The sequence below is a fragment of the Sinocyclocheilus anshuiensis genome, unplaced genomic scaffold (assembly GCF_001515605.1).
Source record: "Sinocyclocheilus anshuiensis isolate Anshui unplaced genomic scaffold, SAMN03320099.WGS_v1.1 scaffold582, whole genome shotgun sequence".
In the NCBI taxonomy this organism is placed as follows: Eukaryota; Metazoa; Chordata; class Actinopteri; order Cypriniformes; family Cyprinidae; genus Sinocyclocheilus; species Sinocyclocheilus anshuiensis.
The window spans coordinates 409,757-435,249 of NW_015547659.1; the positions used below are offsets into that span (position 1 = coordinate 409,757).

A 25,493-nucleotide genomic window follows, 5' to 3' on the forward strand; every position below is an offset into this window, starting at 1 on the left:
TGTACTGTATGTATATTGTTTCATGATTATGTAATTTTATATTTATGTAATATATTTATTTATTTTTGCAGGCTGTATGATGCATATAGTTTTCAGATGATCCCTGTGTTGGGTGAAGTGATTGCTGGAGACTGGAAATCGTATCAGTATTTGGTGGAGAGCATCCGAAAGTTCCCAGACCAGGTAACAAAACCCACTTAATGTTACAGCTGTTTTATAGGCATGACAGACAAGACACAATATGTTAATGCAAGTGCATTCAGTTCCTTGCTAAAACCCAAAGTCTTTAATGCAAAATTGTAATTTTGCCTAAAATAAAACTGTGTTGGGTCTTGAAATTTGAGAATGTATAACAGTGTTTAATCAACCACAGGCACTATCATGTCTTGGGGGTTACTTTTTTTTTGTGTGAAGATGTTTTTTAAAGTTTTTGTGTAGAAGTTTTTTCAAGATTTTTAAAGTTACTCTGAAACTTTTTTCCATGCCTTTGTTTTATTTTTGGCATTTTATAGTGATTTTTCAATTGTAAAATATTCAAAAAATTCATCAATAATATTGTAAGCAGTCAGTCAAGTTAACATAGTAAAAGGATTTTCTCTTGAATCAACAAATAAAAAAACATGACTAATGTAAACATTTAAAAGAAAAAGCTCATTGTAAATAACATTTAGATGTAATCTGAGCAAAGAGTAAACTATTTCAGTATTTGTGTGAAAAAGAATTGAGATTGTGAGAAAGCTTCATCAAATTTTGTCTTCCACAGGAAACATTCAAGGAAATGATCGAGGATGCCGGCTTCTTTTGTGTCCAGTATTTTAACCTGACAGGAGGAATTGTTGCCATTCATTCAGGATTCAAGCTTTGAGTGTCAGCATACAATGTGTATCGCCTTCTTCCAAATGAACTCGGACAAGAAAAACTGCTGTTCTACAAACAATGAGTGGAGGATGTTAAAATGAGAACACTGGCGGACCAGACACTTGGGTCTCAGGAAACTCGGCACGAAAAGTCCTTGTATTTGTTCTGTTGGTAATGGAAACACTTTTAACCTCTGAAGTGAAAATGGCAGAGACTGAAATGTTCTTTGAAGTGTTGTGGGTTTGATTGAGATGTTGAAAATGGCTTAATTATTAAAGGCTAATGAAATGTGAGCACTATTTTTATTTGTACGAGATGGACAAAGTGTTTGGTTTTTGGTCATTGGGAAGCACACGCTGACCTAATAAAATATTAAATATATTTTGTTCTTTGATCCCATTACAAAATGTAATGCTCCCACCGCAATGAATTGCAGAATGCGGAGTTTTTGTTCTAGTCTGACTCTGAAACCAGTTTCAACAAAAGTGGATGTACACACTTTTGAAATTGGTTCATAACATCACATGGTTTTTTATGTTTTGCTTGGTGAAAATGAAACAGTCAAATGAGTGTTTTTACTTTAATAAAACCATATATATGTATTTTTTTAAGATCTTTGTACACTTGTTACAAAACGGTACTAAAATTTTAAAATCCGTTTTTGGTCAGAATATTTAATCATCTTGTGTGCAATTACCATGTATTTACAAAGTATCTTATTAGTGATCTCAAAAAAAAAAAAACAGACACTGAACATAAGACATGGCTTAAAGATAAATATATTAGTCAATAAATATTCAGAGAACATATTTCCATTTATGAAATGTGCTGCTACACAGATACAGAAATATACACAGATCAAGCTCTAACCTTTAACATTTGTAAAATGATAATGGAGAAAATAATTATATCTTTTAAAAAATTAAAAAATATTAATTTTTGTACACATTTTCTTTTATACAATCTTAAGTGCTACAAACAATATGAAATATTAAATAGTGACTCAAGTACCCAGAAAACAAAAATGCTATATTTGCAGTACATATCTCTATGCAAGGCAAGAGTAGATTTTTATGTTATGGCACTGTTTTAGTCTATGTATAAATAATTATTTTAAAATGACCGCCTGTGTAAGCTGTATGGGTACATTTCATAGAAACAGTACAAAATACCCTGTAAAAACAGAAAGGCATGATATGATGACATGTGTAAAAGCATGAGTGCAACATGTAGTTATTAAAGGTAATTATGCGGCTTTTGATATATATACATATAAATATATATACCACTGCATTCCAATCTCATTATACTTTGGCGTCTTTGACAAAATGTTAGCTTTAAAAAAAAAAAAATGTATTAGGCGTCAAATACTAGTCATTCTATGCCTCTAACCCTAAAGTAGTCCGGTTCTTATTCTATCAGTGGTGTTCTGACTGTACCCTGGAGACAAACTAAACTTTGGTGTGATATATACGTAGCTCAGTAGTCTCCATTGATAAAGTATATATATATATATAAAAGTAGCTTTTTTTTATTGGTCTGTTTCTGTACAAAAAAAGAAAAAGGCCCTGAGAAAGGAGGAGAAAGAGGGAGGTGTACATATTCCTAGTTAAGTTTTCAGAGAAGTTACCTCAGCACCTGATGTGCACTCCCTCAACATGCAGTGTTCCATTTTGGTTTTTATTTCTCTAAATTAAATAATTTAGTTGACTGAGATGTACGTACATGCTGTATGACTTCTTACTGCTCACATGCATGCAATTCTGAATGAAATACGTGTAAAAAGAGCATTCAAATCATCTTGGCTAATAACATGGAATTCAGGCATAATCTTAATAGTCATAAAATCATTAAAGTTAGTCATATACATGTAGAGACATTTTCCCTGGTCCTAGTCCAATCAGGAAAGAAGCATATCTGTTTGTGTTGCATGAGGAAGTATGTGAAATTCAAAATATAGCTTTGTACTTTCACCTATAACCATTGTGTTGATGTGACAGATTCTGAAGGCCACAGGAATGAACAAGATCAACACTGGGGGGAAAAAAAAAAAAAAGTACATTTGTAAAATCTTAATTTGAAAAACACTTTCTGCTAAGTACACTTTTAACAACAAAACTGTTAAAAAGTTTAACGTTTATTGATTTTCAAGAGCTTGTGCTGTGTTAGGGCTTCCTATCAGAGCCCCGATCCATCAAATGATGCTTTGCCACCCCCTTGTGTTTCAGATACGCCGCTACACTGCGAGGGAAACAGTGCTCTCGCCTCTTCATCCTGAGGCTGCTGATAAACTTGACCTCTATATTGTCCTGAGGTGAAAAACAAGTCACAAGTCTCCTCAGAAGTTCTCTCCTCCCTCTCTACGGTAAGTCTAGGAGGGAGCAAACTAGTTTGTGGTTCTGGACCCAAGCCTAATTCACAGTCTGTATCCTCAGGAATTATGGGTATCCGCTGCGCTAGCTCACAGCAACCCTGTCCTATGCAGCCGTCACTGTCTGTCAGGGCATACTGTACGTTAACTGAACAATCTTCAGCGTAATGACTAGCACTTCCTTGGTGTACAGTCATCTCTGTGTAGAAGCAGCATGGCAGTCCATCATAGCTAACATGATCTGGAGACTGTAGCTGCTCAGAGCTAACACTATAAAAGTTCTGTGGGGAAGCGACCGCTTGAGATTCTGTGGCCCACCTGCAGTGTCCCCTGTCATCTCCTTCCTTACCTTTACGTTCTAAGTTTAATTTGGGTACCTCGAAACAGCAGTTACAAGCTTCCCCTTGCTCTCCACAAGGCTTCACAGAGCTGTGGCTCCTTTCTGCCACAGTGCCCTCTAGGGGCCCAGCTGAGGTTGTGCTAGTAAGTTCCCTGGTTTCCACCGAAGAGTGGCTACTACAGTTGGGCTCCAGGCTGCAGTTAGACAACTGGTCCCCAGAACTGTAACACGCTCCAACCGGCGGTTGTAGGCAGTCCATCATCCCTGATACTGGGGCCGAAGTGTCGTCAACTTGAGGGGTGGCGGCAAACACCGTCCCAGCCTCCCCGGCCGATCCCCGACAAGGACTCTTACTGCGGTACACATAGGGATCGTAATCACTGCTTAGCGAACTCCGGAACGTTGAGCAGCTCCCATATACCCCCTGGTTGCTGACTTCCGTACAATCCAACATGGAGTCGCTTGAGGAGCAGTGGCACTGACCCGAGCTGCTGCTGCTGTCACTTCCAGGACAGTCCGCAAGGTAACCACTACACACGGATCGGTGCCCGTGGTAACAACTAAGTCCCGAGGTGCTTCCGGAGTCACCCAGGCGGGAAGAGGAAGCTGGTGCCATGTGCACCACAGTAGGATACAAAAGTCCTGGCTGGAAGGGTCGATTGTGACCTTTGTGGAGTCCATTACCTTGCTGACCTTCAGGTTGCGGAAAGGTCAAGCCCTGAAAATAGTAGTGCTGGTACATGGTCTCGTATTGGGAAAAGCAGGCAGCACGAGAAAAATTGCGTCCATGGAATTTGGGCCGTTTGAAAGTATGGGTTTGTGGGTAAGCAGGGGCACGATGCTCCAGGCCACAATGGTGCGGGTTTAGCGTGTGTTCCAAGTGGAGGGCAGGGTAACCCCGAATAAAGGAAGATTGTGAAGGATAGAGGCCCTGCTCGGGGTGTTGGTCCACTGTTAGAACAGTGATGGGGTTGCCATGAGGGTCCATGCTGGTCTGTGTAGGGTAGGCCATCACTTGCCCAGCTCTGTGCACCCTTCCTGGATAATGAACAGGGAGGACGACTCTCTGCTGGCGGCTGTGGACTGGGTTTCCTGGATCAAGACAAACAGCGCCTGGGTTTCCCTTTTTTTGTTCTGGGTAGAAAATAATAAAGCACAGGTTTAGAAATGAACTGATTCAAGACCATAAATTCGGACATATTTGACAGCAGAGTCAGCATCTTATGCTCACCAATAATGTTGTGCCTGCAGTGTGGACAAGTGTGGTGCTGAAGTAGCCAAGGGTCCACACATTTCTTGTGGAATCGGTGTGCACAAGGGATCACTCTCAACTCCTGTAAAAGGGAAGGATTGAGAGATCAACAGATCTGTTTTAACATTTTTGTGGGCCTTACAAGTACTGCTGTGACATTTTGAAGCATTCTGGGATACAATGTTTGCAGGCCCCCCAAATTCAGATACCCATAGGTATCCATTTTTTTCAAGTAACTGACGATTTATATCAGTGGCATCTAATTCTGATCCTAGAGGGCCAATTTCTCTCCAACCTGCTCCAACACAGCCTGGAAGTTTTTAGTACCCTGAAAGACCTTGATTAGCTAGTTAAGGTGTGTTTAATTAAGGTTGGAACTAAATTTTACAGGAAGGTTTACAAATCCTCCGGGAGCACGATTTGACGCCACTTAAAGGTGCAGTAGGAGATCTTGGAAAATGCTAACTTTAGCCTGATAGCACTGAACGCGAACGTCCCACCCTCCCTGCAATCGCCGTCCAAAGCCACGCCCCCTGAACGCATATACACTCACAGACCAGAATACCAGAGACAACATTACTACAATAGGCTACATCAGCGGTTCCCAATTCCAGCCCATGTTCCGAAGTGAAGTAAGCCTCAACGGATTTCCCCTGCTCAGGGAGTAGGGAGCAATGAACACTGTGTAGGGATCATATTGATCGGAACACAGTTCATGCACATAGCTCACTTCTAACGAGCTGGTTATCTGAATCGGGTGTGTTAACTAAGCAAGACATGCAAAATATGCAGAGCGGGGGGACGCAAGGACTGGAATTGGGAACCGCTGGGCTACATCGTGTGTCATTCACCGGTGAGAAATATTTAGAAGTATTATAATATCAGGAAGGAAGATCAGATTGTTGATGTTTGTCTGCCATTCTCGCTCTGTCAGCACAGCATGCGTGAACGCGCTGATGACGTATCCTGTCTGCGTGAACTGGGTGCCTTACATACCTTGACAGGCAGGTAGGAAAGCCAATTAAAACGCTTGGACTGAGCGTTTTGATTGGACGAACATTTCTTGGTCCTACGCCTTCCACAGAATATGTGACCCTGGACCACAAAACCAGTCTTAAGTCGCTGGGGTATATTTGTAGCAATAGCCAAAAATACATTGTATGGGTCAAAATTATTGATTTTTCTTTTACACCAAAAATCATTAGGATATTAAGTAAAGATCATATAAATACAGATAACTACATTTAGACCACTTAACTTAATGATTGCTATCGGGATGTGAAGAGACTTTCAACCAGCATAACAAAAAATGTTTCTGAAGACAATCACCTATTGCACCTTTAAGTTGCTAAAAACGGCATCATGCAATGTAAACTGTAGATGGCGCCACCATTACACAGCATGTCAGTGCTCAAGATGCTAAGAAATCTCTTAAAACTAGTGCTCACAGGACGTAAAAATTGTAATCAGACTAAGAAGCCCAACACTTCAAACTAAGGCAAAGTGTCTCAAAATCAAAAACTTGAACATTCCCAACCCCTTCCAAGAGAGAAACCCCTGTGCTTTCAGTCAGAAAGCATAACTTCACCGATCTCACCCACAGAAGCATGACTGTCCCCAAGCATGACTCATCCCCCTCCCTCTGCCTTTCCACCCTGCTTTTGTTGCTTCTCTTCATCATCACAGACAAACTCTTTGATGCCATTGAGCCTTTTATATTGCCACTTCCTCTGTGATTCCCAGACGCCTTGATTTCTTTGTTGTGTGCTTTTTTTAGCATGACACATAACCGCAAAAGACGAATAATAAAAAAAAAAATGCCACCAGGGTTAGTCTTCATATACTTTGAGACAAAAAGTTCAGGGAGGCTAAGAAATGGATGTTTAAGACAACACTGTCAAGAACCTCAGAGAGGTCCATTACCCCATTACCAAATCAACCAAAATAAATAAACTTGAAAGCATGACTAATTTTCCAGGGTTCCGCAGCAGTGGTTTGGCATACTCGTCTAGTCTGTTACCCTGTCATTTGGTTTTGGAATAGATATTAGAGAACTGACAAGGTGAGGAAATACTGATTGTTTGGCCAATGTGCAATACTTTGTTTTTCTCCTTTTCTAAAAGAAAAGCTACAAGTTTTTGAACATTTCTGAAGATCATTACCTCGCCATCGATGTATTTCTCAAGGCATATGGCACAGTCTGATGTGGAACTACTGCTCACTGAGTCTGATGCTCCACAGCTGGCCTCACGCTGACTCTTGACCTTAGCCTTGAACTTTCGTGTTTCCATCTTCTCCAGGGCCTGAATGGCCATCCGGTTCATGGAACTCTGACAGGTGGGGAAACAATTATGGACAGAAGAAGAGATAGAAGAAAAACAAGGCATGTCAGGTATGCAACAAATGAAGTTCCAAACGTAGGTTTGGGAGGAGCCTAATCATTCAGTCCTGTCAATCAACGCTACGAGCGTATATAAACAGCAGTAGTGACAAATTCTTATTAGCTTTTTCACCCAAGCAGCAGCGATTTTGCTCCTCGTTAAACATTTGTTATTCATTTCACTGCCACAGCAGTGATTTTCCCCATCACTCCTGCCGTAGCCCCCAGTGCTCAAAATTTACTCCACTGCCGCAGCAGTGATCTTCTCTCCACTCCCGCAGGAGCAGTGTAGCTCCACAAGGCAAAGCAGTCCGCCTTCACCGTGTCAAAGAAAGGGGGGGGATGATCAAATTCATTAACATTTTCTCTACTTTAACCTCCTTCAAGGACAGCAAGCCAAGTTCATTTACCATTGTCTAGCAGGACTGAATGGGCAGGCAAACTCGTGAAACTTTTTAAAATTGTACACTGACATAAAACAAGACACTTTTTTGCAAATGAATTCAATAGCATGAAGCAATGAGGTCAACATTTAGACCTCAAATTGAATTGTTACAAATGAACGAAACCCATATCAAACGGCATTATGGAGCCTCACCTGGCTGCGTCTTTGCTTGAGCTTTATCTTGATGAGGAGGATGAGGCAGACCAGAGACACATCTCTCTACTAATGTTTTAATGCATGCAATACAAGCATCAACTCTTACCCTTGGCGGTCGATGTTGGATTCTGGCTCGTGCAATTTTTTGCTTATTGACGATGTTCATCAGCTTAACCGCATCGGCTCCTTTGACATAGACCACCGGTCTCTTTAAGGGGTCTTCTGAAACCAGGTTCAGCTAGAGAAAATAATGAGAGAAAAGACAGACCTTGAGAAAAATATTTTAAGCTCTCATGCCAGACCACTTAACAAATAATGATAGTTATTTTGAGCAAAAACTCTCAAAAGCAGCAGCAACAAAACCCATTACAATGCTGTGGCTTTACATCTAAAGATGCACTTGGAAAAATACATGTAATTTTTTTTTTAATGAATAACGTTTTTAATCATTATTCAATCTGCCAAATCAACATGAACTCGGTTGCCGGGGAAAAGCTCTCCCGACAACATAAACCCATGTGAAAAAGCAACCTATAGAGTCCAGACATGGAAACTGTGGTTGGACCTTTTCCTCCATAGAAAGGGAAAATAGCAGTAAACCAATTGCATGTTGCGAATATGGATGCTCGATTTAGCCTTGTAGCTCCCTCAGACTACAGCTCCAGTCTGTAATTTGAAAAACCTGAGGGAAATACCAGGGATATTCAAGCCTCTATTTCTCCCTCTGTTGTCATGTCTCTCATGTGAAATATGGGAAGTCTTTATCTTGATGAGGAGGATGAGGCAGACCAGAGACACCACAACGAAGAACGCCAGGAAGATTCCCATGTCAAAATACTCTGTGGGCTGCAATAGTACACAACGGCAGGAAAATGTCAGCACATTTTAAAGATAAGGTGTATGCAGAAAAACCTTGCATACAAAAAAGAAGATTACAAACTTTGTAAACATGACAAAGCCATTGTAAAATACAACTTTCTTCGTGGAACACTTAGATGTCATAACGGAACAGCCAAACACAACCTGCTCGAGAGGGCATACTTTAAAATAGATTAATTTTAAGATGTAATTTTTTGGAGCGTTTTATACATCTGCAACTCTGTAAAATATTAATTTATATGATATATATAGATATATATATATATATATATATATATACACTGTATATATATATATATATATATATAAATGACAACAAAAAAAATCTAAATAAACTTTGTGACTCATCTCTCTACTAATGTTTTAATGCATGCAATACAAGCATCAACTCTTACCCTTGGCGGTCGATGTTGGATTCTGGCTCGTGCAATTTTTTGCTTATTGACGATGTTCATCAGCTTAACCGCATCGGCTCCTTTGACATAGACCACCGGTCTCTTTAAGGGGTCTTCTGAAACCAGGTTCAGCTAGAGAAAATAATGAGAGAAAAGACAGACCTTGAGAAAAATATTTTAAGCTCTCATGCCAGACCACTTAACAAATAATGATAGTTATTTTGAGCAAAAACTCTCAAAAGCAGCAGCAACAAAACCCATTACAATGCTGTGGCTTTACATCTAAAGATGCACTTGGAAAAATACATGTAATTTTTTTTTTAATGAATAACGTTTTTAATCATTATTCAATCTGCCAAATCAACATGAACTCGGTTGCCGGGGAAAAGCTCTCCCGACAACATAAACCCATGTGAAAAAGCAACCTATAGAGTCCAGACATGGAAACTGTGGTTGGACCTTTTCCTCCATAGAAAGGGAAAATAGCAGTAAACCAATTGCATGTTGCGAATATGGATGCTCGATTTAGCCTTGTAGCTCCCTCAGACTACAGCTCCAGTCTGTAATTTGAAAAACCTGAGGGAAATACCAGGGATATTCAAGCCTCTATTTCTCCCTCTGTCGTCATGTCTCTCATGTGAAATATGGGAAGTTGAAAGATAGTCATTTAAGTGTTCTTCCCCCCGCCCCTCTCATTTTTCGGGTCTGTTGGATTTTCATTCAAGAAAAGACGCACAGACTCAGGGAAAGCCTCACGTTTCAAACCAGGCATTCTCTATGTGTATGCATTACAGTATGATAGAAATGTAAATGTTACATGTTACAATTACGACAGAAGCAAAATCTGTCGCCATGATGCTAGGGTGTTTCTGAGGTAGATGTTAGCAACTAGATATGCTGGTTGATGGCTGTTGGTTACTGGCCCACCCTCAAGTTTATTCCCCCATTTATTCATTCACAAGGCAAAAATCAGATCACTTAAAAAAAAGTATAAGCATACATTTTTCATTAACCTGCACTATATGAGGTATCACAGATGTATTTGGTAATGTACATCTGCTTACTGGGGGAGAAAAGAGAGAGAGAAAATGAATATGGACAGAACTAGGTTAGGATCGGTGGTAGGGAACTAGAGTAGGATCTAGCAGGTGATGATGAAAGCTTTTCCCTTAATTCTCTGAACCCCGTGATTAAAACTCTCCTCGTCCTCCCTAAAGCCTTGAGGCTTTAAACCGCAATCTGTGCGACAGAGGAAGCCGAATGAGTCTGGACAGAGGTGCTGGCATTGGAATGTACTGTGCTGACTCCTTTCATGTGGTCTACACAGAAGCTCTTTTATCTCGTCTGTACACCGTTTACAACAGAACGAGGGAGAGGGGGGGAAAAAGCAAGTCTGGGCCTGGTTTGGAAGAGAAAAATACCACAGTGAAAGAGTGGGGAGTGGAAAAAAAGACCCTTGCTCTGTCAAAAGCAGTGACAAAGAAAAGGACTTCCGCAGATCAGCCTTTTCCACAGACAGTGGTGAGAATAGGTGCTGCACCACGGTAGTGACCCCTTTAAGTAAATGGAAATAAAGTGGTAGTGGACAACACAGTTCATTCAGTTCCTACTGAAAATCTTTAACTGCATTAGTGTTTCTTAAAAAATACCAGTACAATAGTATGTTGTGCTTAGGTTCAGAATCCGCTTTTTTTGTTTGTATTTTTCCATTTCTAAAAGTTCAGCAATTTAACTAGAATTTGCTTAGATTTAAGCATTTCATGACAAAAGTACATTTCTTCAAGTTTTTGAAAGAAGTCCCTTATGCTCACCAAAGCTACATATATTTGATTTAATATATTCTATTTAATATATTTTTAAAATGTTCATTTACGACAAGCCATTACTTCAGTCACATTATCCTTCAGAAATCATTTTAAAATGCTGATTTGGTGCTCAAAAACATTTCTTATTATTATTATCAATGTTGAAAACAGTTGAGCTGCTTAATATTTTTCTGGAAATGTGACATTTTTTTTTCCAGGATTCTTTGATGAATAGAAAGTTCAAAAGAACAGCATTTATTTGAAATTGAAATCTTTTTAACATTATAAAATGTCTTTACTGTCACTTATAATCAATGAAATGCATCCTTGCTGAATAAAAATATAAAAAAAAAAAAAGAAAAAACGTACTGTCCACGACCTTTCGAATGGTAGTGTTATTTATTTTTACTATAAACAAAACCCCCCCAAAAAACATTGTTATTGTAGTTAAACCACAGTAACCACAAATTTCCAATGGTTTGACTAAACCAGCCATAGATTAACCATGGTATTTGTTAGAGCCCGACCGATATGGGTTTTTTGGGGCCGATACCGATACCGATATTAGGGGAGTTAAACAAAGGCCGATACCGATATATCGGCCGATATTCTTTGTGTATATTATAGTACAGTACCAGTCAAAAGTTTGGACACTTTCCCATTCGTGTGTCCAAACATTTGACTGGTACTATATATAGAATACAGTATATACATAAACCGCCACCCTCTGCGCGTCGGTAGCCCCCCGGGATCGCTAGATCGGTGGGAGCCGGACCGCGAATTTAACCAGCCGTAACTCCCGAACCCCGGGGGCTATCCACGTGGGGGTGGTCTCATTCGAAAGAGGGCCTTGAGACGTACACTCGATTCGCGTTCGAGAGGGTTCCTTGAGCTGAAGAGATCCCCCGAATTTGGTGCGGATTCGCCGCGCTGTTACGGAGATATGGCCGTTCAAAGTTTCAATGGATTTCCACAGACGTAAGCTTTAAAGCGTTTCATCCAGGTCGCCAGTAGCAAACAATGGAGCGCGCTCTGCTGGACAAACTAAGTAATTACACCATTTCAAGCATTTTATCTGCATTATATGTTCTGTAAAAAAATTGTTCATATTGGCGGCATATCAGCGGCATATTCACCGATACCGATATATCGGCGACAGGCTCATATCGGCCGATAATATCGGCAAAACGATATATCGGTCGGGCTCTAGTATTTGTAGTAAAACTGTGGTTATAGATACAGATACTATGGTTACTACAGTTTTACTATAATAAAAGCATGGTTAATTTTCATAAGGGGATATAACCACCAACTGAACACATTAACAAACCACCTACAAAAGCTTGGTTGGTTGGAACTGAATTAAATGAAAAGTTGCATTATACATCCATCTATAATAATTGATCAAATGTGTTTTTCAAGGTGTTACCCTAGAAAATGCTAATATCAAAAATGGATGTATTGCTGATAAAGATCAAATTAGGTTGAAGCTGTCATGACGTGCAACACATCACTGATGTTACACTCACTTGGTCGATGGCATCTGTATTTTCCGAGACGTCAAAGATAACCGCTGTGGCCCCTCTCTGAACAGCCCTCTTCGCCTGTGAGGACGACAACAAACAGAACAAGGTTGTTCAACAGTATGCTTCCACATCAAAGTTTTTCTTAATTAAAAAGATCTGTATTCAATTAAAAACTATTTAAAGACACACACTTTTTCATAAGTAAATATTCCAATACCATGTTAAATGTTCGACCTGTTTCATTCCCAACCAATAGAGGTCGCTCTTACACCTCAGCTAGATGGCTCTCGAGTCAGTGTGCAGAACAAGTAAACATACTTTGTGATGGCTAAAGTGGCTTTCTGTTCATAACTACAGTTCAAAGCTTTGATCAATGTGCTCAGTTGTGCTATCATTGCCTTATTTGTTCACTATTTTATTGCCATCTTGATGTTCATTGTTTTATTATTTTAATAGATGATTGACATCACATAGCCAGACTTGCATTTTGTTTACACACTGACGGCTGGGTATGTTCCAACTCCACTCATGCGAAAGCGAAAAGAACAGGCTGATACAAAAAAAAGCAAAATAAAGAGATCAAAGCGACAATGTGCAGCTCTATAACTCTGTTATCAGAGTAGCAAAGGGATGGCACAGCTCCAAGCCCAAGGCATTCTGGGTACTATGAGAGAAAGCATGACCTCTCCACACACTGCCTGTGTGCTTATGCATGTCTATGAATATGTGTTTGTGTGTGTGTATGTGTGGTAGAGACATTGCCAGTGACTGTTCAACAAACAATACATGTACCCGCAGACGCCATTACACACTGTTCATTTATGTCAAAGTAATTTATCTCAAGCTAAGGCTCATGTAAAAGGCCTTAATGAGAAAGTTGGTTTAGGTTGGTATTTAGTAGCTTTAAAGTGAAAATTATAGAGTGTATGATCATCTGAGGGTATATATATATATATATATATATATATATATATATATATATATATATACACACACATACATAGATCATTACTCACCATTTGTATTTCTGTTTTATAAGTTTAACGCAGCAAAATCTAACTACACGCTGTACACGCTGACTGGGAAGTTGACATATTAACCAAGTCGTTTTGTTTTTTGATGTGCACCACACTATGATGGGTCTGGTGATGTGGTAAACTGATCTTGCTAAATAGTAACTTAGAAGTCCAAATCAAATAAAACACTGGAACATTGCTAAAAATGTTGACGCCAACATTCATTATCAAATCATACATGTTTTTTCAACACGAGGCTCACTGAATCCCACAAGAAAATCACAGTGAAACCGATTCCCATTCTGACTTCTGTTAAAGCTTGAGCGAGAAGAACAAAAACAACCCAGAGAAAATTCATGGGACTGCAATGGTGTGGCACAAAGGCGCTGGGTGAGAGGCTATGCAGGCAATATTACCAAATTCAAATAGAAAATGAACAAAGCAAACATTTTGAACCCCTTCTCCACCTTTCTCAACATAATATTGGATAAAGCAAGCAATTTTAGGTGAGCTAAAAAAATAATAATATGAATAAAATGGAAAAAATTAAGTTAAATAAAATAAATAATGGGAGGAAAAGGCATTATAAAAGATAAGCAACACAATATTCGTATATTAATTTTTGCAATATTTGTATTATGCCCCAAGACATACTTTACAGTCTTTGATGAGATCTGTAATTTTAATTTTAAAGTGAATATGCTCAGTAAACATCAGAATGAGGAAGACATGAGAGAATCCAATGGGATTCATGAGGGAACACCTCAAGAGATGAAAACGAAGTGGAAGCTAATGACTGTTTATGTCTTGTCAACTTTTAAATTCATACTAACGTTCAGCTAATTGACAGGAATGTGGAAACAGACTGAACTCTTGCGCTCTACCTTGTTTGCTTCACATCAATGTGCTTCAGCTGTGTTTCGGCTCTTTTGAAGATGGCAATTTCAGTTAATTATTAATAGTGCTGAATAAAAGAGCTGTAGGAGGAAAATGAGGGTTTGGAGAGAGAGGGGTGGCTGGCTGAAAGAACGAGAGAGAGAGAGAGAGAGAGAGAGAGAGAGAGAGAGAGAGAGAGAGAGTGTGTGCACATGTGGAACAGGCCAGAAGAAAAAGACAGATCTACTTTGAGCAAGTGCTGTGATGTAGCAACTTGCCTAATGACAGCAAAAAAAAAAAAAGCTACACTACAAGCTACATACAAAATGTAGCCAACTACATTAAAGCTACTTCTGAACCATAAAAACATTTTTGTTTCTTAAAATAAACGTTAATTGAAGTAAAATAAAAAAGTTAAGTAAAAAAAACAAACAAACAAAAAAACACTATTTCAGCTAGTTGCTAAGGGGCAACATTTCTCATTTTCATTTAATTGAACTTGATATACTTGAACTAAAACTGAAATAAAAAGAAATAAATAAACTTACATTTAAAAACAACGATAACTAATAAAAATGACAAAATTACTAAAACTTTAAGATTAAAATGAAAACAAAACAAAAATAAAAAATAATTCAAAATATAAAAAGCTGTAATATAATATAATATAATATAATATAATAATATGTTTCTCAGTGATCTCAGTATCTATATAATAGCATCATAGTGACTGAAGTAACACTGTTAAGGTGGCTACTATTTAAAAATCTTTTTAAATATACATTTATCTGATAATATCATTTATAATTTGATAACCACAGTCATAGTTTTCTCGTGCACTGAAAAGTGCTTTGAATGAAAGGCATCTTTCCCACCACATTTGACTTATGCATTTCCATGACTGTTCTGGTCATTAAAAATCATTTATAGCAACTGCACTCATAAAGAGCCATTTCTAGTCAATGAAATCTTCTTGAGCCAAGCATTAACCAGAAAAAAAGCTAAATCGATAGAAAAATGTACACGAGTCTTCCGGATCTCGAAAGCACAATTTAAAAATTTCCAGATGTTGAAAAAAACTGTGCCACTCATTCACACAGAGACATGCAGAACATGCAGACGTCATATTTGAATACAAGATTGTATGTTTCATTTATTCATCCAAAATTCAAAGTTATAACGTGAATTCCATTTTTATGACTGTATTCCGTGATTCTGTCTGCATTATGGGAATCATAGTGCCCTAAGTGCCTGCTACTGCATGCAACATACAGTTGAAGTTGCAATGAATGTACAATTGCTAGAAAGCACTACATCAACTTGTGCAAAAGTGACTGTGATGTCCAGCTGGTCAAAAATCAATTTATAGACCCTTAAAGCATTCAAGCAATCCTTTTGTAATTTTTCCTCTTGATTTCTCCTCCTCATCCCTTTTTATATTTCACCAATCCTACACACTCACTCACGCTCTGCATTGCTATAATTAAAGTAATTAAGTCCTCAGAATTCAAAGCTCTGCCATTACGCTGTAATTTCAGGTTGCCTTCTGGCCTTTGGGTTTCCTCAAAGATAAAGGCATACTTTCCTCATTTAGAGTTTACTTACATGTGGTCACCCTTTATTTTCTTTGTAAGTGCCACGACATTATTTAGGTAAGTCTTAGCTTCTTGCAGGGGGAAAAAAATGGAAATAGCAAAAAGGAGAAAATAAAATAAGCATCCAAGTCAGCGAAAGTACAAAACTTCAAAACTGTTTCTCACAGTCTCTTCACTACTGGGTTCATCTGGGCTACAATTCACATGAAAATCCAAACTATATATATATATATACTATTTCCTTATATCCATGTGATACCGTGTTGAGGAGTTTAGCACACTATCCATAACGCACCAAATCGTATTTCTTGGAAGCTGTGCAAACGTGCCACACAAAACTAGTTGTCAATAAGCTGGAACCATTAACTAGAACACACACTTACCCTTATGGTTTAATACTTGTATTATGGACAAAAGAGTCATTAAGCAGCGATGGCTGCATTTTACAGCAACCATGAGTACAGCGTGTTACAATTTAAAACTATTTTTATGGGTGAAAAATGTTTATGAAGCTTGTAAAAGTCATGTAGTCACACAAATCACAGCATAAACCTTCACATGAAAATCCAAACAACACACTTAGCTTAAGTTTACACTGAGGTCATTACTAGAACCACAACACTTTAACGCTAAATAGACACAGGCTAGAGCTGCCCTTTCGCTTTAATTTTTTAGGTTAAATTTCTGCTGTTGACTTGTGCCAGTGTGCAGCTGTAAATATATATATATATATATATATATATATATAATCGTATTTCTTGGAAGCTGTGCAAACGTGCCACACAAAACTAGTTGTCAATAAGCTGGAACCATTAACTAGAACACACACTTACCCTTATGGTTTAATACTTGTATTATGGACAAAAGAGTCATTAAGCAGCGATGGCTGCATTTTACAGCAACCATGAGTACAGCGTGTTACAATTTAAAACTATTTTTATGGGTGAAAAATGTTTATGAAGCTTGTAAAAGTCATGTAGTCACACAAATCACAGCATAAACCTAGTGCTAAATTAAACTTCCTTTCTCTCAGCAACTCTGCCTGGAAGTACATATAAAATTGTTCGGGAGAAACAAAAGAAATTTAGATAGAAAAATATCTATCTAAACTGTATTGAGTTTTTAATTTGTTTTAATTAGTTAGATTCCACCTTTATTTATTTACATTTATGCATTTGGCAGACACATATGCACACCTTAAAGATAAATCAGCAAATAAGCGTTTTTCTATAAGGAATAAAATGTAAGTACACCCAAAAATCCTTCATTCACAAGCACCCTTGGTGATCACTGAAAAAGTCTAAATTGATCTTTTGGCTAACTGCTGAGTTTCCTGAATTCTCTGCTACTTAACGATTTAAACTGCTCATTTAATGGTGTCACTTTCAGTTGTTCAGAGTTCATGTAGGAGCAGTAAACTAGCTTTTACATGACTGAACAGATGGACTCCTCTGAGACTAAAGTCACTAAAGTTTGATCTAAAGCTTGCGTTTTCATTGCTAGAAGCGTTCTCTTGAAAGATGAGAAGTGAAAGAGTCTTAACATGTCATCACACTGTCAGTGGTTATTTACAGAAAAACAGGTCTTGATTTTGGCCCGGTCCATGGACACAGTGGCCTAACTGAGATGCCAGTCTCACTGGAGGCCCCTGTTAAGTAGTGCAGAACTAATATAGGATAATTTCAGAGAAGGCACCAGAAGACCATGGAATACAGGTCAGCGTCTTGTTCAGACCTGTTCTGAGACCAGTTTGAGAACAGTTTAAAGGATTGAAAAGATAAGGCTATGTTCAGGTATAGATTGGACTAAATAACTTCAAAATAACCTCATAATGACATAATGCTTTTTTACAGCTAATTAACAATGTTTTATGAAGCTGTTTCACAGAGGGAAAATTCACCTGTTAATTAGCCAACTTTAGGGGTGTGCTGTTTATAAAACACACACACACACACACAGGTGAATAAAGCTGCCATTCATTTCTTTTACTGCTACACCCACTTGAACACCCACTCTATTACATCAGTATATAAATGTCTTTTCTTCCTGCTCAATGCACTGATTTCTTCAAACAACCATAATATCAACCTTTTTATTTCCAGTCAGTCTTTCACCTTCTCTGCTTTAACAAAATCTCTCATCACTCCCAGCTCCTGTTGCATAACCAGAAATTACACTTGTGTGTGTGTGTGTGTGAAGGGGCACCTAGCAAAGGGACTGACTCTGTCACGAGGCAAATATGAGGCCCTGCAACTCTGCAGCCAAAGAATAACTCACAAGACCGAAAGACTTGTGTTCTGTGTTTCCTGCAATTCACAAATGGACATTACATTTATAGACAAAAGAAAACAGAGATGCATCTGTCAATCAGTTCTATTTATAACCAAACATTTGTAATTCTTCAACCAAAATGTGGCAAAATTAAAAGCTTCTACAGCCACATGACTATGAATCTATATCCATCCATCCATCCATCTATCTATCTATAAACCTATGTATATTCTTACAGAAGAAAAATTAATAAACAAAGCGTTTTTCCCAATTAATTCCCATGATAAAGAGTGCTGGATGTTTTGAGGTAAATTATGCCAGTGGCTTAAATTTAAAAAATTGGGGTGGGGGGCTCGGGGGGCTTTCCTCACTCCACGCCACATGGCTCAACAAACTGGACTGAACATTAAGACTAAGGCTACGTCCACACAAAGCCAGAGCTTTCCTTATCCGATCTTTTTTTCCCCCTCGTCTCAAGAAATATCTGCGTCCACACGAAACCACAAAACCGACACGATGTAGTATCCATGCCAGACCAGCATGTGGCGCTGTAATTCTGCCACAGAGATACACTAAAAACGGAGAAGAAGACTTGGACTATGCGCATAAACCTTGCACGCGGTATACAAACGAACATGGAACAATACATTTATTAATCTGTTAATGTTAGTTAATAAAAAGACAATCGTTCAGTGTTTGTTCATGTTTTTGTTGCTGTTACGTGACGTAGCGGTGTCTAACTTGGGGTGAGACGTGGGCTGATGACGTCATCGTTTCAGAAAATATACGGATTCGCTGTCCACAATCCACTCTGGGACCCGGTTTAAAAAAAATATCTGTTTCACTCTCCCAAAACGCCGGATCCATGTGGACGAAACGCCTATACGATACAAAATTTATGCGTATACAGCTAAACGCGTCTCCGTGTGGACGGGGCCTAAACCAGGCCTAAACAAACAGACTTTGGTTTCAAACCCTATTTTCAAAGTGGGTAAATGTTTCTTGCCACTAAAACCCCATATATCACTAGCATGTTAGCTCTGGAGGATGTCACAAGGATTTCTTCATTTCTTCAACAGCTGCATGTGGATGAATGCAATCAAATGGTGTTGATTTAGAAGAACTAAACGCTCCTCCCCAGATGATACCCACTGGATCTATCAGCGGCGCCTCAAAGACAAGACACAATGGCGGCGAGGCTGGTGATGTCATTGAAGGTTCTGTGGGAGAATCTTTGTTCATTATTTCACCATTAATAAAATGAACTCCAGCTTTGGTTCTCGGCTATGGCAGCAACTTCCTGAGAGGTCGTAAAATTGCCCTCTTCTCCATGTATCATTCTCAAGGCTCCCCCCCACCCCCTCTTTCCTTTCCTTGCACTCAAAGATCAGTCAAAAAACGCAGCCACTAATTTAAAGCCCATCGGCTTCCCGCTAACTCTGGTGACTCCAATCCCTGCGCCTCAGGATGGACAACCACTAATTAAATTTCCCCCTCGTTTTTTTGCTTTTCTCTCGCTTTCTTTTTGGGTGTATATTTTGTTTTTATACCGGTTTTCCAGCCTTAACCACTCACAGGAAAAGTAAACAATCTTGTCTTTTCTTTCTCCATTCCATACCAAATCTGAGGTGAGGTATGTTGCAAGAGTTTTGAAAGAAAACACATTTTAAAGTCAACTTGAATTGCAGTTTCCAACTCATTATACTTCAGTAATCTGACTTATTTCTAAGTAAAACAAGACAGTTACCTATGGAAACTCATTTCCGCCATGGGATAAAAATAAAATAATTGCGACTTATCTCACAGTTTATATCTCACAATTCAGACTTCTCACAAGTCAGAGTTGTGAGAAAAACTCTCACAAGTCTCAAAAGTCATGATGGCAAGATATAAACTTAGACTTTTTTTCTTGCAAACTGTAAGTTTATATCTGGCAATTACAACTTTTTTCTCACAATTCTGAGTTTGTCTCAATTCTCACAATTTTTCCCCTCACAATTCTGTTATTTTGTTTCCATCACTGAATAAAAAAAAAGGTAACCGAAACTTTTTAAATTTTATCTCACAGTTTGGACTTTTTTCCTCACAATTTCAAGTTTATATCTCGCAATTCTGACTTTTCTTCTCAGAATTAAAGTGCCCCTATTATGCCTTTTTTAAGGTTCCTAATATTGTTTTGGGAGTCTCCTACAATAGGTTTACATGCATGCAAGGCCAAAAAAAATGCGAGTTTTCTCAAAATGTGCATTTAATACATCTAATTTTCCAATGATTCTCAAATGATTAATTCGAAGCAGTTTTAACCCTTAAATGCATGAATGTTTCGCCAATCATTATTACATATTCGGGTCTTTAGGGACCCGGGCCTAAATATCCAGCACGGATGGATCTCTAACTGCTGCAATAGCAAAAAAACTCTCTTGATATTTTAAGAACAATTACAGAAGAATAAAATAAAGCATATTTCGTTACCTTTTGAAACTTAAAAGGGTTCAATTTGAGCAGATGATTTTACCATCGCTGTCATCGTCAGAGTGCACTTCCACCATACATTCAGCATCTGGCTCATATTCATGATCTCAGCCATATTCTCAAAAACTATCGTTTTCAATGACTTCTTATTCAATATTTTGATCACTGGCAGCTTATTCACCACATCCAGCATCAAATGACAGTGACATTTATATTTAATTGTGTATAGTAATTGCTCTGCAGTTAAGCCATTCAAACCAGTTCAATTTTTGCTGATGATATTCATTTGTTTTATGCCCGCCGTAATTATGAGTGAAACGTCACGTCATCAGTGTATCAAACAGTGCCACCTTGAGGAAAAAAGATGCATTGCACATACTGAGTAATCAGATATGTAAATATAGTTGCGCAGGAAAAAAATACTTACACATTTACATACCTCGGGTCTCTAGCGACCCACTTTTTACAACAAATTAATCAGGAAACTGGCATTCTTTTATATTTTACTATTTTTTTCTTGTTATATTGTTTATAATTAATAGATTGAGGAATACTAAGAAAGTTGATGTCTAACTTAAAAAAATGAAGGAGGGAGAGGGTAGAGAATGATGTCCCGGTTCGCTAAAGACCCGAGGTATGCATTTAAGGATTAAGGTACTGAGCCATCTTTCAAGAGCAAGCATTTTGTGACTCCTGCCTTGAACTCCCCGAGATTAGAGAAGCAGTCGTCAATAAAACGACGGGAACACAAAAAAAGACTGGGGTTGTACTGCTGTGGTACAGTGGAAAGAATGAATTTTAACCACTGATTCTTTGCAGCCTCATCTTTCGGAAGTGAAAATAAAAATAATTTACTTTCACAGCGTAGGATAGAGCGTCTTCTCAACATTGCCGTTAACCACGCAAACAAGCTACTGTGTTTGAGGGTGGGGTCAAATTGTTTGCGGCCGGCCAACGTAGAACATAGGACGGCCGTAGGGCTGGGCGATATGGGCAAAAATTCATCTCTCAGTATCTTTTGGCCGATTTGCGATACATGGTATATATCTGGGTATTTTCGGGGGTTTTTTGTATTTGGATTAAAAAAAAATCTGTATTTAATATATATATATATATTTCACTTATACAAAAATAAGGCTTTTAAAGCAGAAGTTAAATTCACTAAATTAAAAATTAAGCGAGTTGTGTTAGGCTATTTTGATTACCCCATTACAGTCACTTTACAGTCAGTGCTATCATAAAAATAGACTTACTTGTAAGTTTAAAATTCTTATTGTGAATGTTGATCATTCACAATAAGACCAGGAAATCTTTGTCAAACAGTTCAGTTTTGATTTCATGACTTTAAAGAGGAGCTGACATCTCCTTCAAACTTACAACCACAAATACATAGAGACTTTGAAATGCACTAAGATGATAAAACAAGAAATAGTAGCATTTGAAAAGCTGCCATCGCGGTTTTGCCAGCAAAGTCTATCCTTGTAGCTGTAAAGGGGAAAAGTGAAGCTAATTGCATTTCTGAATGGATCAACAATGTCACGTACACCATTCCGACGATTTCATTTAAATGCATGTGAAATGCTCTAGCTCAGTACAGTGGAGCATTCAGAGCTTTCACCAAAGAAGTCATTATCAAGTAAGTGTGCTGTGGTTTCCCTGTCAATGATAACTCTACCCAGACGAGTTTAGATTTAATAAGGGTAACGCAGCACGAGGCAAATAAACACACACAAGTTAGCTTTAATAAGGTTACCACTGCAGGGAGACGCTCTGCTGAGTGCTGACACTGTCTTAAGACACAGGGTCAATGAGAGTTTAAAAATGTGGCGTCCCAAAGAGGTCAGCATCTACACTCTTTACAATCACCAGAACTATTCTAAAAACCCACAGAGATACTGAAATGTTAATGTTGGACTGATAGATTGTTTCCTAATCTTTTTATTATACACATTCCACTGAAATAAAGTCGCACACAAATTAATTACCACAGAACCTAAACAAAAGTCATGAGATGTCTGACAATACAAAAATGAAATGAACTAGAGGCATTCACACATTACTCTCATAATAATTTACCATGGTAACCCGAGATTGTGCTCAGATTGTCCTAGATTTTACAAAGAAAAGTAGTATTTAATTGCAAAATGTCATCATTATTTGAAAATCTACTACTACTTCTAATATATATACATACATACATACATACATGCATACATATATATATATATATATATATATATTAAAATCATAAATAAATAAGAATTACAGAGAAGCATAATGAATGCGGTGAAGTAAATTTACAAATTGTACAAATTCAAATTAATAAAAAATAAATCTAAAAATGACAATAATGATGCTGTCTCTGATGATTATTATTATTATTATTGCTATTATTATCAAATGAAGACAGACCTCAAAATAATTTAAAAAAAAAATATGATGCGGAATGATTAATCTAAAAAAAAATACAAATAATAAAAAAATAAATACATGTGACCCTCTTAATATTTTACCCTAACCCTAACAATTTTTTACTGTTAAAAAGAAAAAAGAAAGTGATTAATTGCAAAATAACCGTGTCCATCAAGAACCTGACAGTAAGTCTAATAATAATAATAAAAATTGAGAGGCATATGCAAATTTACACACACACACATACATACATATACACATATATATATATATATATATATATATATATATATATTCTATATATATAACAAGTCTTAATGTATGAAAAGTATTAAAAGAAAAATATATAAACAAATAAATGCAAGTAGGCATTAAATTTTGCTAAATTATTCATTAAATGAAATTGGGCCTCTGATTGAAGAGCACCAGCGTGGAGTCGTCAGATCAGAGCTGCTCATGCACTGCGGTGAATGAGGACAGCTGAATGCGAATGACTTTAATTAAAGGAGCATGAGCTCTCTGCCTTCATACCTCTCTAATCTAACCTTCCCTTGAAGTGGCTCTCTGTGTGTGTGGGGTATATTTTAGCTAAGCTTCATGAGTGTGTGTGTGTGTGTGTGTGTGTGTTGTGTGTCAGCGAGGGAGACACTTTGTGTGTGTGTCTGCGTCTTTGTAATGGGATCTGCATTTGGCGAGCTGTGTTTCTCCCCGGGCAAACAGAACAGCAGGTTTAGACTCAGCCTATACAAGACCACAACGGCTTTCCAGCACTTAGATTAACCCTTGGAGCAGGGGGATTTACCAGAAGACTTCAATGATTTTTAACAGGGGGGCAGCACTTTGATACAAGTACAAAAAACCGGGGTGTCTCTCTTTCAATGAACGAAGAAATCTGATGGAAACTCCTTGCTTCCTCTCACACGTTCATTCTGATTTTTCCACCTCGGCCTCTCATTCATTCATCTTTCTCAAGGCTGTTCTGTATGAGAGAGCAGGAAACAGGAGAAGAACTCTCCCTCTTGCTCTATTGTCCCTTCTGCTCCAGAGAGCTGTAATTCAACCACCCTCAATCCCTCCCTGCGCTCACACGTCTCACACTTTAACAACCGTATCTTTACCTGACACACAAGCCGGTGGCTTCGTGCACCTGAGGCTACCAGGTGTGCTAGCCAGTCCAGTTCTCAGTTTCCAACCCCCAGTTCGGCCCACAGGAAAAACAAATCACACATGAGATCTGTTTAACATCTCAATTGTTTCTCCTAGATGGCAATGAGATTAAATAGAGTGCAAATGGAGACTTAAGGCTCCTGCAGAGATTCCCAGAGGCCCTAGTAATCTCACACGTCTCGTCTAGAGTTTCAGAAGAGATCGCAGCGTCACAAAGCACGTTCAAATTTGCTAAGATACAAAAGTCTGCAAGATTCTGCAAAACTATTTCTCATCAAATTCTTCCAAAACCAAATTATCTGAGTAATGCTGTCCACATTCATTTTTATAGCTCTGTATTTTTATGATAGCAATTAGCTTCTGTTTTATTTCTCCTCAGGAATTTTAGGTGACACATCTGAGACAAAGGTATAAGCAGTGTTGGGAAGGTTACTTTGGAAATGTAATAAGTTACAGATTACAAGTTACCCTATTTAAAATGTAATAGTAGTGTAACTTTTTCAGTTACTTTATTAAAGTAATGTAACTGATTACTTTTGATTACTTTTTGATTACTTTTCTAAATGTCTAATGAATGTTTATTTGCAACTATTAATCATTTTCAAACATTTAAACCATGCAGGGTTAACCTTACAGTAGTGCTCAACACTGTCAGACTTTCAAAATCCTTCATCACTTGAATTAAGATGATCAAATTTGATCACATCCACCACAAAATCAGACTTTAGTACCACCTTTTACTTTGAGATTGATCTGAAGTTCAATGCAGATTTAAAATCATAAGAAATAGTTTACTGATACTGTTTTTGAAACCAAATCTTTGCATAACTACAGGAAACACTGCATCTAACAATGGTTTGGAAAAAAAATAGTTAATTAAAACATAATAATAAATAAAAGCATATACATCAACTCAAATACGGTTATCTAATAAGCATGAGTCCTATTCTGTGTACTAAACTCCTGAAACATTGGTGTCCCTTTATATATGATATGACGATAGTTTTCTCAAAATAAGTAAAATGCTCATGAAGTGACTAGCAGTTCTAGAGATTATGTTTATGTGATCATATACTCATATATTGAGGCGGCAGAGGCTGAAAATACATCGAGCTTCAGTAGGCCTATGTGTAGTAAATGAAACCGCATGTCTTTATAATAAAATCATCGTTAATTTTCGTAAGAGTTGTGCTGTTGTCTGTCCTAGCTCCCCCTAAACCCAGGGGCGATTCTATGATTTTCATTTTAGGGGGGCTCAGCCCCCAATGAGGGTAATA

General features: G+C 38.0%; 2 protein-coding genes across 3 annotated transcripts in view; one reads left to right on the forward strand and one right to left on the reverse strand.

Moving 5' to 3' along the window:
* Window positions 1-1,482, forward strand: part of coq5 (coenzyme Q5, methyltransferase) — a 6,126-nt gene extending 4,644 nt beyond the window's left edge. The window contains exons 6-7 of one of the 2 annotated variants that reach the window (XM_016504471.1): window positions 72-183; window positions 812-1,482. In XM_016504471.1, coding sequence (XP_016359957.1) covers window positions 72-183; window positions 812-865 — 166 coding nt within the window. In that variant the 3' untranslated portion in view covers window positions 866-1,482. Of the gene's footprint in view, window positions 1-71; window positions 184-763 lie in introns of both variants that reach the window. The other variant, XM_016504470.1, reaches the window with a different exon arrangement.
* A 730-nt stretch (window positions 1,483-2,212) lies between these two features.
* The window catches only part of znrf3 (zinc and ring finger 3), an 84,458-nt gene continuing 61,177 nt past the window's right edge, over window positions 2,213-25,493 (reverse strand). Inside the window, exons 3-9 of the mRNA XM_016504472.1 lie at window positions 12,411-12,485; window positions 9,077-9,208; window positions 8,601-8,648; window positions 7,800-7,865; window positions 6,984-7,151; window positions 4,801-4,903; window positions 2,213-4,703 (exon numbers count right to left, since the gene is read on the reverse strand). Of these exons, the coding sequence (XP_016359958.1) occupies window positions 3,037-4,703; window positions 4,801-4,903; window positions 6,984-7,151; window positions 7,800-7,865; window positions 8,601-8,648; window positions 9,077-9,208; window positions 12,411-12,485 (2,259 nt within the window). The 3' untranslated portion in view covers window positions 2,213-3,036. The remainder of the gene's footprint in view (window positions 4,704-4,800; window positions 4,904-6,983; window positions 7,152-7,799; window positions 7,866-8,600; window positions 8,649-9,076; window positions 9,209-12,410; window positions 12,486-25,493) is intronic.